This window comes from Brachyhypopomus gauderio, chromosome 16 (assembly GCF_052324685.1).
Source record: "Brachyhypopomus gauderio isolate BG-103 chromosome 16, BGAUD_0.2, whole genome shotgun sequence".
NCBI lineage: Eukaryota > Metazoa > Chordata > Actinopteri > Gymnotiformes > Hypopomidae > Brachyhypopomus > Brachyhypopomus gauderio.
The window spans coordinates 3811271-3828346 of record NC_135226.1 but is presented as its reverse complement, the minus strand read 5'-3'; the positions used below and the strand labels follow the sequence as shown (position 1 = coordinate 3828346).

General features: G+C 41.8%; 1 protein-coding gene and 1 long non-coding RNA gene across 5 annotated transcripts in view; both read left to right on the top strand.

The window, feature by feature from the left end:
- tox (thymocyte selection-associated high mobility group box) overlaps positions 1–2303 on the top strand; it is a 60031-nt gene extending 57728 nt beyond the window's left edge. For all 4 annotated transcript variants that reach the window (XM_076976757.1, XM_076976756.1, XM_076976759.1 and 1 more), the window contains exons 9-10: positions 721–866; positions 1087–2303. In XM_076976757.1, coding sequence (XP_076832872.1) covers positions 721–866; positions 1087–1123 — 183 coding nt within the window. In that variant the 3' untranslated portion in view covers positions 1124–2303. The remainder of the gene's footprint in view (positions 1–720; positions 867–1086) is intronic.
- Positions 2304–4127: 1824 nt separating this feature from the next.
- On the top strand, positions 4128–5470 carry LOC143477192 (uncharacterized). Its single transcript, XR_013121498.1, has 3 exons — positions 4128–4324; positions 4488–4769; positions 4897–5470. It is a non-coding gene; the product is annotated as an uncharacterized LOC143477192 (long non-coding RNA).
- The last annotated feature ends 11606 nt before the right edge of the window (positions 5471–17076 follow it).

The window sequence follows — 17076 nt, the reverse complement described above, 5'->3', positions numbered from 1 at the left end:
GCGGGGTGGGTGGGGGGAGGGGCTTGGGGGGAGGGGCTGGGGGGGAGGGGACACAAAGGGGCAGATGGAGGCTTTGTGTCAGAATGAAGGGGAAGAATGTGCAGAAGAGTCCATGAATAGGTAGAATCTCTGGAGGGGGAGAGAGAAAAAACACAACCACCTGCTGTCTTGGTCTTTCAGGCAGATTCTCTTGTGTAGCGCTTAGATTAACTTCCCTTTCACACACAGTCTTTCCTGGGACTAAGAACAGAGGAAAGTCTTCAAATTAGAATATGCACTTTGCTCATCCCCACATCGTGCCCCCCCCCAACACACACACACACACACACACACACACACACACACACACACACACACACACACACACACACACAATGCTGCAAAAGTGTTCAGTTGAGTTTGTCTTTGTAGCACTAGCACCATGTCCACTTTAAAATGTCGAATGGACAGTCACACGTGGTGACGTGAGCCGGTGTGCAGGCTCTACTCTTTCTCCTCTTTGTGGCTGTGATAAGGGTTTGCTCAGTTCTAAAAGGATTTGCAAAAAAAATAAAGCCTCCAGGGAATTTACCTTTTGAAGCCATTGTGTATTCTTCAAATACAACATGTAGCTTAATAATAATAAAACACTAAGCATCGTATTTTTCGTTATCTATCGTCTTTGTGCTTTGAATCCGGTTATCGTGCTGCTAATCCTCTGTCATTTTCTGCCTCTCGCAGGGCTTTCCTCTGCAGGCGGAGTATCAGAGCATGATCAGCGTGTCGTCCTCTGCCGGGCAGGGCATGTCCCCCTCCATGGACTACCGGGCCGGATGCAGGAACGGGCCTCAGGGCCTCGACTGGAGCCCCGATTACTGCAGCAGTGGGTGAGAGCCTCAGTCGGTCTCTAGAGACTGATAGATGAACAGAAGATGGTAGATAAGTAGCTAGACGTAGGTGTAGATTGATGGATTGAGTATGCCTCACTTTTCCATCTGTTGTTCAGCCATGTCCTGATTCAGCACATTCCCAATAGCAACAGCTGTATGCCACAAAGCATTTTGAATGGTGGCCATTTTGGGGTGTGTTTGTGTGTGTGTCCCACAGTGCACTGCAGAGAGACAAAGCGTTGTATCTGACCTGATTGAGACCCTCGTTCCTTCAACTCCTCCTGCAGGACCAAGGCAGTTCCTCCTCACACTCCAGCTCTCCAGTGACTGATCTCCAGGCCTTAAGTCACAACAGACACAATACACACGAAAAAATAAAGAAAAAAGATCAAATAACACTGTGTGTTTGTGTGTGAGAGTGAGCATTGTTCTTTTGTCATGACTCACTCTTTTATCAGAACCCTTTCACTCTGGGTTTGGAATACATTTCTTCTCTTAGCCTCTGACATTCAGACATTTGGGAGATTTAAAAACAAAAAGATTTTAAACAGCGAAAGCATGAAAATGTAAATTGTAAAATAAAATGACTTTAAATACAATCATGATCCTATTGATAGTAGAGGTTTAATGCCCCATCTCCCCCAAACCCACTCCCAACAACCCGTGTTTTGGTCCTAATTAACATTTAAGAAGTGTGTGTTATGGAGATTCGTCAGGAATGAGTAAAGGATTGGTGTAGGTCAGACTGTGAGCGTGTCAGTCCATAAGCACTTACTGGTCAGCCTTCGAGGCTCAGAGATCTCAAAGACAGAGACAGCAAAATGAAAACCAAAACTGCTAAACTTTTTTTTTATTGTTGTTGCCATTTTAAATAAAGAGGAAAATCACAATCTGAAACAAAATTCATGTCATAGAATGTGTGGATAATTTATCTCTCCCTCCACACACCCCTCTGCTCTCCTCTCTCTCTCCACACACTCCTCTCCTCTCTCCCCATTCTCGGTACTCTCTCTCTTTTGTATATTTTTGCTCTCTCTGTGATGCTCTTTACTAGTGAACTGCCTTAGAAACAGAATTTTGTTGTAAGTATAAAGTGATTGTTCATAGGGACTGCTATGAACTACTTAGTGGCTTTTAGCCCAGATTTCAAGCTGTAAATAGAATCTGTGTGATTATTACTCCTAGAGTATAAAGATTGGATTTTTTTTAGTTCCAATGTGATTTTGAACTGGACCACATCGGTTCATTTTAGAAGGAAAGAGGGGTAACTAAGAGAAAGAGGTCCATGTTCCCACGGCGACAGCATCACCAGCTGATTCTTTAAAGATGATGATGCCATCAGTCCTTCAGATAGCATGAAATGTTCTGAGTTCATAAAAAAAAAACAAAGGAATAAAGTTTATTTTGTACTACATAAAATAACTTCTTTTGTATCACTTCTGCCATATTGATTTATGTCATCCAAACTATGTGTATGAAAGTGACAGAAGCTTGTTTGGTGTTAATTGGAGCAGTGGCAAACCGGAGGGTTGCTGTATAACCCTGACATATGGCCGATCAGTTACTATTCCTCTACACTGTGTCTATATGAGATCTTTTTATGGTACCTGTTTGCGCCTATTTATGAGAATAAAACGTAACTGTAGGTGGTTTAAGTAATTATGTTAGCATTCTGGGGGTGTTTTTCTGTTCATTCGTTTTTGCAGAATTGATCCAGGCAACAATGTGAATAATTCTTATTTAGTTTTTATTGTGTTTGAAGAATAAAGGCAAACCTGCATTTTTGTGCAGTAATCAATTACCGTGCAATCTTTTTTCTTTTCATTACATCGCAGAATTCCACATAAAGTGATATTTTCAACAGCGGGCCATCAGAAAGACATCCAGAGACACCATGACATGAGACCCTAAGTGAATCATTACACTTATCATATGTATGTTCAGCATTATATTTAGATGCATTTTACAATTTCACATATAGGCTATTGGTGCTTTATATATACGTGTGTGTGTCTGCCCCCCTTTCAGTTTGTTTCATTTTTTTCTAATGTAAAATAGTTTTGAATCTGTAAGGCCCCTTCTGATAAAAGGTTTTTCGTTTGCCCTGTCACTCACAGTATGCAAGTGTAGGCCTATTACAAAAATAGCTTAATGGCTTAATAGCTTCTGGCCTCACATAGCCTACATGGAGGAGTCCTCTGTGGATCAGACCAATAACTTACCTCCTTGACACTGGTTACTCCTGGATTTAAGGAGTATAAATCAAAAACCTATTATCTCTGCCTTGGATGGTTTTATTGGCTGCCATGTGAAGAGAAAACTGTGGCGCATGTTATTGTCGGTTTATCGCAAAAATTAAATTGTCACTTTTTTCGTTAGTAACGTCCAGCTAATATTTGCCTCTAGCTGAGACACAAAGTTCTTGCTAAAATGAGCGGCCAGCTCGAACGCGCGGGACTTGGGGAAGTAGGATATGCTAAACATGTGAGCTAAATATGATTATAACTAAACACGTGAGCACTAAAAATAGCGCATACTGTATTATATTATTTATTAGTTTATTTAGTAGCTCCCCGTATGTATTATGCTCTTGCTTTCTGAATGATTCGTGCTGAAACGCTAGTATTTCAAATCAGGTTGTATTCAAACTTCCCCTCCTGGCTTGCTTTATTTTTCGTATTCTGGCGTGACAAAATACTGCCATCTGGTGACAGATCAAGGAGTTGCTCATAAGTAACGTGTATAATGTCACAGTGTACGTTTAAATGTATGCGATTACAGTTTTTCTCTATTGCCAAAACACAAAACCCTGTACTCTAAACAAAATGACCAGTTACCTAAACACATTTAGTAAAACTACCCCCCATTTGCCACAACCACAAACACAATTCACCTGTAGACACTGTTCACAAAACCCGTCCCCTTTTTCTCAAAACTCTAAACACATTTTGCCTTGCTAAAACACATTTTGCATATATCTCTGCTCCAATATGCATTGTGAAGCCCATGTGATGCAAAATGCCACCCACAGTCAGCAAAACCTGAACACAATCAACATACCTGATGTCATTCAGTAAACATAACGACTCATATTTGAAAACACATGTTGCAAATGATGTGACCACACCTATATAAGTCAGTTTGCTGAAGGTTCCAAACACAAATGGATGATCAAGGCAGAAGAGGAGGAGTTCGTGTCAGAGGAGGGAGAGGAGGTGGCGAGGAGTGGGCCAGAGAGGGCGAGAAGCAGTCCAAAGAGGAGCAGGCCAAGGAGGGAGAGGAGAAGGAGGGCGAGCAAGACAACGCATTTTCATTACAGATGAAATGAGAGCAACAGTCATTGACCATGTCATTGTCCACGGCATGACAATGACCGAAGCGGGACAACGAGTCCAACCTAACCTCAGCAGATTCTCAGTGGCCACCATTATTCGGGCCTTCAGAGAACACAACAGGTACTGTATGTACTAGGTTTTTAGTCACTACTGTACACTAGATGTTTACAGTATACAGTACTATAGTGGAGTGCACCTACATACAGACAAGTGCAATCATGGTTACAGTAAAAGTGTGTACTGCAAGGACCATTTCTGACCAAATGACTGTTTGTTTCTCTAGAGTTGAAAGATTGCCATTTGCAGGTGGGAGGCCTTCCAGATTCACACCAGCCCAAGAGGTCCTCATTGTGGATATGGTCCGTGAGAACAATATGATAAGACTACGGGAGATACAGGAGAGGATCATTGGTGACAATGTGAACTTTCAGAACATGACAATGTCAGCCTGACAACCATAGACAGAGTCCTCAAGTGCCAGAGAGTACGCATGAAGCAGGCCTATAGGGTACCCTTTGAGCGCAACTCTGACAGAATAAAACACCTACGTCACCAGTATGTGCAAGTAAGTACAGTACAATCCATGTACACGGTGGCCTACAGTACTTTACATGCAATACTATACTATCGTACTGTAATGTGCTGTATTGACTGTCTGTCTGAACACCTGAAAACGCTTTTTGTTTCCACAGAGGATCTTCGAGTTGGAGTCCATGGCCAGACCCCATGAATTTATATTTGTGGATGAGGCTGGCTTCAACCTCAACAAAAGGAGGAGGAGAGGCCGTAACATCATAGGACGGAGAGCTATCATTGATGTGCCCTGCCAACGTGGAGGAAACATCACTCTCTGCGCTGCCATGAGTTCTAGAGGGCTTCTCCACCGGCATGCTGAACTTGGTGCCTACAACACTGAGCGTCTCCTCACCTTCCTAGGAGAGCTCAGAGATGTTTTGCATGACAATGACGACCCGAATGCTGGGCCAGCTGATCACCATGACCAGCGGAATCCTGGGCCGGCTGATCTTCCCATATATGTCATTCTCTGGGACAATGTTAGTTTCCATCACAGCATCCAGGTCAGAGAGTGGTTTAACATCAACCAGCAATTTATTAATGTGTGTCTGCCACCCTACTCTCCATTCCTAAACCCAATAGAAGAGTTCTTCTCATCATGGCGGTGGAAGGTCTATGACCGCCAACCTTACACCAGAGAGAACCTTCTTATTGCTATTGACCTGGCCTGTGATGATGTGGCTGTGGAGGCATTCCAAGGCTGGGTGCGGCATGCCAGGGCATTCATCCCACATTGTTTGGCTATGGACAATATTGCCTGTGACGTTGATGAGGTACTGTGGCCCGACCCAGCCCGACGACGTGATGCCGCCCAATGATTTCAGTGTCAACACACAACATACTGTGTCAATTTACAATTTACAGAAATCGCACCCTGAACATTGTGTTTTTGATTGTTACTGTACTGTATCTATTGTGTGTAATGGATCCTCCATGGAGTTTACAGTACTCATTTCTGCATCTGAGTTGCATTTGAGTTGTGATATTACTTGAGAATATATTACTTGTGATTATTATTTGAGAATAAATAAGGGTTGCTCAAATGCATCCTGGCAGTTGTGAAAAAGTAAAAAGAACAGTCTCACACTATGAAAATTGTGTTTTCAATATTTTTGGTAATGTAGTTAATGATGCTCAGTAGTGTGTACATTTTTGCAGGCCTTGAGTGGTATTGTGGTGTCAAAGTTTGCTTTTGATCATATGAGCAACTGTTTTGGTGTGATGGGGTTGGTTTTGATCATATGAGCAACTGTTTTGGTGTGATGGAGTTGGTTTTGAGCATATGAGCAACTGTTTTGGTGTGATGGGTTGGTTTTGAAAAGAGACTGTGAGGTTGTGTGTATGTAGCTTTAGAAAAGTGTTTTGTGTTTAGAGTTTGTGAAAAATGAAGGGCAGTATCATGAAATGTGTTTAAGCAATAGAGAAAAACTGTAAAGCCCAAACTATTTCTTATTGGATTCTATTGAACCACAGGCTACTATATTACATCGCATTTGTAATGTTAGTGATTTAACACCTATGTTCACCTCATCAGCTGTGCGTATGAGTTCATCTTCCAAGACAAATGCTTAAAATATTCTCCTTGATCAAAAGTTTGCTTCTGTCATATCAACACTGGGAACAGACACTATCAGGGTGGGTTCCCCTTTACGGTTTGTACCCTTCGTTTGCTTGTTAGCAGTCTGGATTCAGATTCAGAAGTCACTTTCTGTAAAAAAAAAAAAAAAAAGTGTAAAAAAGCCAAATAATAAAACTTAATTGAAGTTTTTGAAAACAAAACTATTTTAAAAATAATTATTTAATCACTTATGCCAGTGGTTCCCAAAGTGGGGGGCGCGCCCCCTAGGTGGTGCGCGGAGCTATTGCAGGGGGGGCGCGGAGCTTGGAAGTAAAACATGTGCACATGTGTCAATATTAGGGATGCACCGATTCCGATATTAATATCTGAAAAAATTCTAGATCGGGTATCGGTGACAATGTGACCGATCCATAAAAACAGATCTATTCAGTCTAATTCTACGCTTGTAACGCTTTTCGGAGTTAGTTCAACCTTAAATATCCACTCTGTCCCGGATAGAAGTGAATTTGGACAGTTACCAGGCGAGTGAAACGCGAAGCACACAGAGGAGAGGTGAATCACTGACTCGTACTCGCGCTGGTGGTATTACACTCAAGTCCGTTTATTTGCTGGTTGACCAAAATAAAACTGGGCTCCAGCACTACTTGACTGTTCATACATGAACTGGTGAGTTGTCCAAAGCTCACTGAATGCGTTACTTACAGAAATAAAATAAAGAGCAGTGGTCTGTGTCGGTCTACGGCAGGAAGCTAAAAAAACAACAATATTCCGTACGCGCGCTCAACTCGCTCCCTTAAAGAGACAGTACACATATTTCTGGCCGTTACATGCTTTGTGCTCTGCGTGATGTCTGCGCTAGCAAACTATCCGCATAGGTATTGCTGTTTCTCTTATTTAATCTCCTTGTTTATTTTAAATGATATTTAGAATTCTTGAACCATTTCAAAGATTTCTTGCAGTTTATTTTTTTCATGTTTGACCAAAGTTGTGAACCTATTGTTTTTGTCTGTTTCAGGTTCTTTGGTATTTTACATTCAATGTTATATTCATAATTGCACTGACTGAACAAATGCAAGTTGTGTTGTTTTTATATGTTTTTTAAGTGTGTTTAAGTGTGCTATACTGGTGCAGAGTTTTCAATAAACTTGTAATTCAGTATGTCTGTGTTAAAAAAAATGTTTTAAGTCGATTCAGCACTGTTTTACTCTATCAGATTGGTATCGGATCAATTTCGGCCACTAAGCCTCAGATATCTGAACGGGTATCGGAAGTGAAAAACGTGAATCGGTGCATCCCTAGAATATGGGGGGGGGCGCAAAAATATTCTCATCTACTAAAGGGGGGCATGGCAGAAAAAGTTTGGGAACCACTGACTTATGCCTTTGTGCTTGATGATTGAATTTTAATTTATCAGTTGTCTATAGAATCATTCTCTTTTTTCGAATCAAGAACATATTAAACAGGAATTCTTCAGCAATATAAAAAGTGTAGTTAAAATGTAAAATTTCATTTTAATTAAAATAAATATAGACAGTTGTTTGAAATAACAACAGAACTGTAATAATGTCTCCAAATCAATTCATAAGCAAAACTGTGCCTCTTTCTCAATGGTTATGTTCGGTCATGGGCAGCTACCAGTAACCAAAGATATAGTTACTGTGTAACCTGACCCAGAGGGTATTACTCAAAATGGAATTTCTCACTTTGCCTAGATTACCTAAACCCAAATTCAAGACTGTCCAATAGGAAAATATTTGGGGGGTATTCATATTGGACAATTCTTGATTTTGTTGTTTTACCCCTTGGTTACACCCTCAAGATCACAGTAGTATTTTAGGGCTCTGACAATCATCATGGGACATGCAGGATGGAATATGGATAAAATAATACAACATTATGATGCTACCTCATACAAAGGGGACCAGGGGGTCAAGGTCTAGTGGAACATGGTGGAAGAAATAACATGTCTAGGAGGGACTGGGAAACATTAACTCTATAGCTCTTAAATCTGTGCTGATTTGACGCATTTAGTACCATTCAGTGTAGTTTATTTAATAAAAGCTAAAAAAAAAAATGCAGGATAGTCTCCCCCTGCTAATGAGAAGATACGTTAGGCTTCCTAACAAAAAGGCCTCTGGGGCCAGATGTCGCAAAAGCTGAAGGTGATGCATCTTTTATTTGTCTGGAGTTAGCCGTGTTTACCTCCTACGAAGCCTCTTCTACCAGACCTCTGAGGATCTCAGCAGCTCCCACATGCTGCCTAGCACACTGTACCTTTCCTTTTCATTCTTGGCATTAATAAGGTGGGGGGGCATCATTTGCTTCAAAATGAAGATATTTTCTACATAGTTCTGAGTGCACATTTCTGCAAAGCTGCTTTGTGACCTGTGTGCTGTGTGTTGTGATGTTGTACTGTTGTGATAACATTAACTATCATCTAAGCGTAACTCACATCCCTGTGTGAAATAAACAAATATAATAAGCACAGTGCAGCTGTTGTTTTGTCTTGTTTAGACTCGTTCTGGGCTTTTTGAATAGTCCATGCAGATACGTAGGTGAGAGCAATCCTTTCTCTCAAAGCTACTTTTAGCTAATGTGCTTATATACTGGTTTTCCATCACCTCTTTTTGAAATTCTTTTTTGCTTGTTGTTGTTTTGTTATTTTCTCTATTCCCTCTGTCCCACTCATCTTTCTCTTCCTGCTCTCCCATTTGTTTCCTCTATTCACCTTTGTGTACAGAGACTTTGACCTTTGACTTTGTGGACAAGAGTATAGAACATCACCATCTTTACATTCCCCCAGTCAGCTGCATTCATAATAACTCTTATACTCTTTAACTAAGTTATCACATGTAGGTGTATCAGGTGTATTACTGATAATAAAATCTATAATGTCATTGCAGGGCTGCCCAGCTGCAGAACTAGAAATCTACCATTCCAGGCACAATTTAACATGCCAGACGAGGACCATTAAACCCTTTAGTACAGTGGAGCCCTATGGGCACTCCAGCCATCCATGAGACATACACCCCATATCAACTACGCTGAAATTACAAAAACTGTCATATTATTTATATTTTACACTGTGCTGAAATAGGTTTAAATTTATTTAATAGTTAATAATATATAACCTAAATATTTTGTGGCCCATATTTTCCCCCTGTGATGCTGAAATAGCATGGTTTGATTGGCCTTCTCTTCTTTATCTAGTTTATGTGCTTTACTGTTCTGTTTTCTTTCATTTCATTCATTATTTTCAGTCTCTTCAGTTTGAGTTCATTAAGATAACACCTGTCATACACAACATAAGAGTAGAAGAAGCTTATTAGGCCCTGAGATCTAGCAGCTTTACCAACATTATATTGAAAATGTTATGTAGTTTATTAGAAAATATATAGACATTAAATACATACATTTACAGAATTAAAATAGAAATGTAAATGAACAGATTGGGAAAAATGCAAATAAAATAGAAAAAAAAGAAATATTAAAGAGATTAAAATAAAGAGATTAAAATGAATACTAAAATTATTAATAATAAGAAAAATCCATGCCAATACTATGCCACAGGAACAATATGTATGAAATGTATTATGTATGTATGTATTATGTTGTGTATGAAAGATTTTTTACCTCAACAGTAATCAAACCACGGAGAGACCGCGAATTACATAAAGTCCAGACACAGTCTGATAATCCAAATATCAGAGACAGGCAAAGGCACAAAGGGGCTAGACCCGTCTAGAATGAGTGAGGGGTCCAGGATGTCCCTAGCAGACATCCAACACCAGCCCCCGTGACCATAGCCCTTCCTGTCCACCACCACCCAGGGGCTTCACCAGAGACATGTGGTAGTAAGAGGGCAGCTTCAGATAATACAAGACTGGGTTTACATGCTTAAGGACCTTGAAAGGGCCGACATACCGCAGGTTAAGCTTCCTACAAGGTGTCAGGCAGAGGTCCCTAGTGGACAACCACACTGATTGACCAGATAGGTATGGATGACGTTCTGCCCTCTGCTTCTGCTTTCAGACGGCCCTCTGGAGGCGTACGTGAGCCTCGTTCCAGGTCCGTTTGCTGCGGCTGTACAAGTCGTCTACAGAGGAGACGTCAGAGGGCCCTCCTGTACAGGAAAACAGAGGAGGCTGGTATCCCAGGACACACTGAAAAGGAGTTAGCCCGGTGAACGAGTGGGTCAGTGAGTTGTGGGCATACTCAGATGTATGGAGCCAACTCTGCCTGCGAACAAAAACAGTACGACCTCAGATAGCGCCCCAGTTCCTGGTTCAATCTTTACACTTGACCATTGGATTTTGGGTGATAACCTGAGGTCAGGCTGATATTTATGCCCAATTTAGTGCAGAAGGCACTAAAAACGGTCAATGATAACCAGCACACACATCGTGGAGAGAGGTAGGTTTGTGTCCACTGCGGGGGTGAGACCTGGGTTGCTTAGGCACTGACAGTGGGGGCTTTTAAACTGTGCACATATTTCACTGGTGTTGACATGCAAGTGGTCAAGTAGTGTGGAGCGGAGTTGTTCTGGAATGAAGAGTTTGTTGGGCGGGCAGTCTACGGGAGGAGGCTCGGATGAATGAGCCTGTTTAATTTTGGTGTCCAGGTCCCACAATATGGAAGCCAGTATAGAGATGATGGAATGATGGAGTCAGGGGTCTTTTCCTTGTCATTGTGGTTATGAATACGAGAAAGAGCATCCGCCTTGTCATTCTTGGAACCGTGATGGAACGGGCACGAGAAGAACATGTTCTGTAGGGGTCAGTTTGTTTAAGAGTAGAAGGCGCATGGGTAGAGTTTGGCTGGCACCCCTTGCCACTGCGATAAGACAGCCCCCACTCCTGTCTCTGAGATATCCACCTCCAGAGGGGCAGAGAGTGATCTGGGTGTTGAAGTACAGGGGCAGATGAAAACCAGTCCTTCAAATTCTGAAATGCTCTCTAATGGTGCATTTCCACTAGGGCCTGCTTGGCGCGGTACGGTTCGATTCGCGACGGTTTGTGAGTGTTCCCATTAGTACCAGGTACCAGTTTGCCGGTACCTTCAGGTACTTTTTTCGTACCTACTCGCTCGAGGTTCTAACCGTTCCAAAGCGGTACAGTTCTGTGACGTGGAGGAACAGCATGACACTGATTGGCCAGGGAGTGTCGTCACAGGATGCGTCTCAGGAGAGCGACTCCTCCGCTATCGACTCCTCAGCCATTTTTAAAACCCAAGGAGAGAACGCCGAGGTACAAACCTTTCTGTTAATAATCAGCGATCAAAAAATCCAGGGTGAACTGGACGGGGCCACTAGAAATGTAAAGGTTTTTAGCGAGGTTTCCGCGCTAATGGCCATTCATGGCTACCAGCGGTCCGTTCAGCAGTGCCAGTCGGTCCAAGCTAAAAAGCTTAAAAGCGATTACCGGGCGGTGAAGGACCATAACAGACGCAGCGGAGCAAACCGCAAAGACTGGAAATGGTTCCAGCAAATGGATGCCTTATATGGTCACCGGCCAGCCAGTAACGGAAGAGAAAACGTGCTGGACACGGCAATGTCGGTGCTGGAGGCCACGGAGAATGGTGAGTGTATTGTGATTTCACAGTTTTACTAGGCTCGTAAAAGACGTAATATGTACGTAATATGAATGCATCTATTGTAAACGCAGGAATTTAGAGCTGTGTTTGTAGTTAATGTTACCACCACAGTCACTACTGTACAATAGCTAGCTCTTAGCCACAGCGTGGAGCCTTGCTAGTTGCTAGTTAGCTGTAGCCATAAACAAAGCATGAGCAGCGATGACGTGCCACACATTTTGTGCAGTTACGCTATATTGTTGTTGCTTTCACGGGAATGCTTGTGTTTAATATTTGTTATTTTTTACGTTCAAGATTTCCCTTCCACTGACGAGGCGAGCGGAGTTGGCGGAAAATGTTTCCTTCAACCGGGCTTTCCTTGGGGTGCTTGGCGAACTTGTGAACACCATGCGAGACAGACGCCAGTAAAAGCACACAAAATGTTGCTTGTAGTACTATAAATATTTATTTAATATAAAGCTATACGTTATTTTTAGGTAATTTGCTTTTTGTACTTTTTTTTTACTATAACTATATTATTTACATATTTTGTACTTTAAATATCTATATTTCATAATAAAGTTTGATTTCATTTGATTGTATGACTGAAGCTTTTTATGCAGTGTGTGTTCAGCCTGTTTGAGTAATACCAAATTATTATCAATAATTAGAGCAACCACATACAATAATGAAGATTAAGATAAATAAGATACAATAATGGTATGTGTTAAGGGGCATCGACCGGTGTTGTGGTCGCATACAAATGATGTCACGACACTACAACCCGCACGCCAACAGCGACTCCACCCACATTGTGGTGGTCCACCATTGTAATGGAAACACAACGCGACCGTACCGTTCCGTTGCGAATCGATCCGTATCAAACCGTACCGCGCCAAGCAGGACCTAGTGGAAATGCGCCATAAGCCTCAGATGACCAGGTAAGTTTACAAGAGTTCCCTTTTAACAGGGAAGTGAGTAGCAGTCAGTAACTGCTTTGACTTTATCTGATTCTGTGGTGATTTCTTATGGACCTATTTCATATCCGAAGTACTTTACCCTTTCTTGGTGGAAAACGCATTTCTCTATAATCTATAAGAAACCGGATTCATTCTTCTCAGTACTTTAAATAATCCCATGTAACAATACTTTACAGAGTTTTTTTTTACAAAGTGTTCTTATCTTGCAAGAGAAAATCCAAAGTCTGCCCAAGATGAATAGGAGTGAAACACCAAAGACGTTTAGCAAATTACTGCTGAGATCTGATGGCCTGATTCAAAGGGACATGTGCTGCCTCCCAGCTTGAAGCACTTTGGTCCATTGGTCCAGGGCTGGTATGTCAGTAGGCGTGTCAACGAAGCTGAAGAAGGTTAGCTGAAACACACAGGTGCATTATTAGAAAGAGGTGAGTTGTGTAAAAGTTAATTGAAGTGAGCTATGTGCATATTTGTGCATCTGCTTTTTTGTTTTTAGAACCAGGTATGTAGGATACAAAGCAGCGAAAACAAGAATGGAAAAGGGCCTATCTTGCATGTCAAGAGTTTTAGCGTCTGAAAATGACACAAGTGCACTGTGTCCCATCTACCTAGTACCGTCACTGTTCTACTGCAAGCTTTACGGTCATGTCATGGTTTCTTTCAGGTAGAAGGAGCTGAAAGAATACAATGAAAGGAAACAACTTTCAACTTAGTTCCCTGTCAAGTCAAATTCAATTTATTTATATAGTGCTTTTTACAACACGTCACAAAGCAGCTTTACAATCGTATGGGTCCAGATCTCTAATGATCAAGCCAGAGGCGACAAGGTGGCGAGGAAAAACTCCCTATGATGGTGGAGATTAGGAAGAAACCTTGGGAGGACCAAGACTCAAAAGGGTACCCATCCTCCATTGGGCGGCCCGCTAGCAGAAGTCCGTATTTGTAGTTCAAATATAGTTCTATAGTTATAGTTCCCAGGCCTAGAAGCCAGTCCCTTTAGTGCAGATGGTGAGTCTCAGGTAGGAACTAGCATCAGCATGTCCTCTTGTGGTAATGGCACATCCAACCACGGCATCAGCACATCCACTGGCAAGCCAGACCATCTCCCAGGTGCTTGTATGGAATCGTCTTAGGTAGAAGCATGCAAAAAATATATACAATACAGTTTGAGTATGTGGACATCAATGTAAACCACCATTGATTTAAACATACACAGCTCACGTGCCAGTGATTAGCATGTGGCTCCGGCAGGCTAATCTATAGCAGCATAACTAAAGGGAGGAGTTCAGAGGTGACCACAGGCATAAGGGCTCACTGAGACATTGCTTTCCAGTCAAGTCATAGTCACAAATAGAGTGATGCCATGACACAGCTGGATGACAGCATCAACATCTCAGATCACCAGAAATCTCAACGTCTGGGGGCCCCCAAGCCCCTACACCTTACAAGGGGAATATTAACTGAAGGCTTGATTAAATAGGTGAGTCTTAAGTCTAGATTTAAAGATTGGAACTGTGTCAGAATCACAGATTGGAGCAGGAAGGCTATTCCATAATTGAGGGGCTTTAAATATTGGTAGATCAGTGATAGAACGTAGAACAGTAGGCAAGGCATTCCTACTTCCTACTATCTATCCTATCACCCCACTGCTTACACCTAGACCATGGAACCTCCAGTAGATATTGTCCACCTGAACGAAGATCTCTGTCAGGTGAGCAGCCACTCACTCTTCTTCCTGTGAGGCTTTGCAATGGTCCAGATCTGTTCTTAGTAAGCTCATATTGTGCTGGAGTCTCCGAGTAACTGTGTTATAGCATAAGCAGCAGCAGTAGATGAACATGTGCTGGTGGTGGGGATAGAAAACAGGACTGTAGAGCTGCGTCAGGACTTACAAGCAAGTCAGTAGCACTTTACGTGTTTCTCTTGTATTTTTGTTTTGTATTTTTTTAGAAGCAGATTAGAAAATGTCTCCTCAGAAATGTCCTCCTTCAGAAAACGAGGAGAAATAGAGCAGTGGGCAGTGAAGCCGAGCCTGCCGACCGTCTGGATGGAGCTGCCTTCATCAGGACAGCTGGCAGAAGTGAGCCAGGGTCTGTACTGGAGGACGCTAACACCACGCTACGTTCAGCTCTACAGCTGCATTTCACGCCCCAGCTAGCATCATCTGTTCATCTACTGCTAATATGAACACTGAAGCTAACACTGCTACTCAGAGAATGCAGCACAAAATGATTTCAGAATGTCAGATTGTTGAAGCACTGCAAGGTTACAGTGTGGATCTTTTCAAAGTCTGTGAAAATAACACAGAAAGAACAATCGGAGTGAGGCGGTCAGAGCGTCCCAGCCTGTGGACACAGCAGAGCCCTTCATCCTTCACATCCTTCCTTCTCTGTCAGTCACATGAGAAAAAAAAACAAATTCATAGTTTGATGTGAAATCAGCCTCAGGGTCTCTGAGCTGAATGAAACGCTAACATCAATTCTGCCTGAACACACAACAGTGTAATGGATAATTGTGCATTTGGCAAGAATAACATGAGAAAGCAGGAGTCTGAGATATTAAAAAGGGACTTTAATAATCATTTCAACACAATTATCAAGCTCAGTGTGCAGTTATTTCACAGTGGTCCTGTGCCTGCAAAACAAAAAATGTTCTGAAGGCTATATGGATTAAATATTTCACTACATGAAATTTGTAACATTAATGGTTTGAACTTTGCTGACAATTTTTACCAGTTTTTTTTGGGTGAGATGGGTAGCATACAAACAAATCTCTGATAGATCATTTAAAGGGGATATATTATTGCTCAACTTCATTGTTTGTAATTTTGTTTTGGGAATAGATTTACATGCTTCAGTATTCTGAAACACATAATTTTTTATACTGTACATCTCAATTCACCCCCCCTTTCAGATCACCCAACCTGTTCAAGCCAAGCTTGCTAGTAGGTGGTCAAATAGTATTGTGTTATTTGATTGTCATCTTGTAATAAAGGGAAAAGGCTGATATGTCAATGAGACATTTCCGGCAGCTGAGTTATACCCTCTGTCATGTTCTTTAGTTTTGTAACTTTGTAGACTGGAATGAGGCTGCCATTTTCCCTGTGAGCCAGCGTTCAGTTCAGGATAGCTTCTCCTCTTCCCCAATTCACTACCTCATCACCACGTGTGTCTGTCACGTTCACAGTCGAGACTATCTGGTGGGTTTCTGTTTGTGTTTCTGTTTTCTCTGTGTTTTTCTGTTCCAGAGGGCAGCTTGTCATGCTGTTTGTCATTCCTGATTGGTTAACTCTGCCCTGAACTCCTGATTGGCTGGTTCTCATTCTTTCTTAGTGTAACCCTGATTAGATTTGTTTACCAGTTGTAAACGTCTGTGGGATTATTCTACATACTTTATGGGTTACAGCGTGTCATGCTCCACCAGAAAGCTTCTTCTGCCACCTGCACCACACCCATCAGCCCTCTGCTTAAATGGAAGAACATACCCCAGTTTTAAGGTGTATAGCACATTAGTATTCTTAGGGTCCATGCATCCAGTAATTTCTCCAATACCAGCACACACCTTAAATGTATCCAATTTGCAGTATATAAAATCTGAGCAAAGCACAAAAAGCATCATTGTGCTTCTTCAGGTTCTGTTAATCTGCAAATGCATTTAGCTGCTTAGTTACCACATGTAAAGATTTTAAATACTTTCCCCCAATTTGCCTTATAATGCCAATTCCCCAGACAAATTCTTCAAAATCCTCCTCCTGTATACTTGATCCAGTTTTTACTCATGTATTTAATCTGCTGCCCATTATCACATGTTATCACACATTATCACAAAACTATGTTTACTATCAGTCAAACTTGTGGTTATTAAACCATAAATTAACAAGAATCATCAAAGGTGTTAGATGGTGGAGGGGTCTGAGTGCTTCTCGGGGAGTGGAGCAGGCATGTTGTGTGGTTGTACCTGGGCCCCAACTGCAAACAAAATGAGAAGGGAAAATAACGGTGTCATTTACCCCTGTTTGTGGGATGAAGGTTCACGACCCGCCAAGGTTGAGTTCTCAACTTGCCGAGTTTCTATTAGTTCTTAAAATTGGTGAGATGATAGACAAGGAAAGAGTGTTCTCCTATAACTCTCTTCAGTTAGCCTTCCAACATTAACTTTAGGTGAAGACA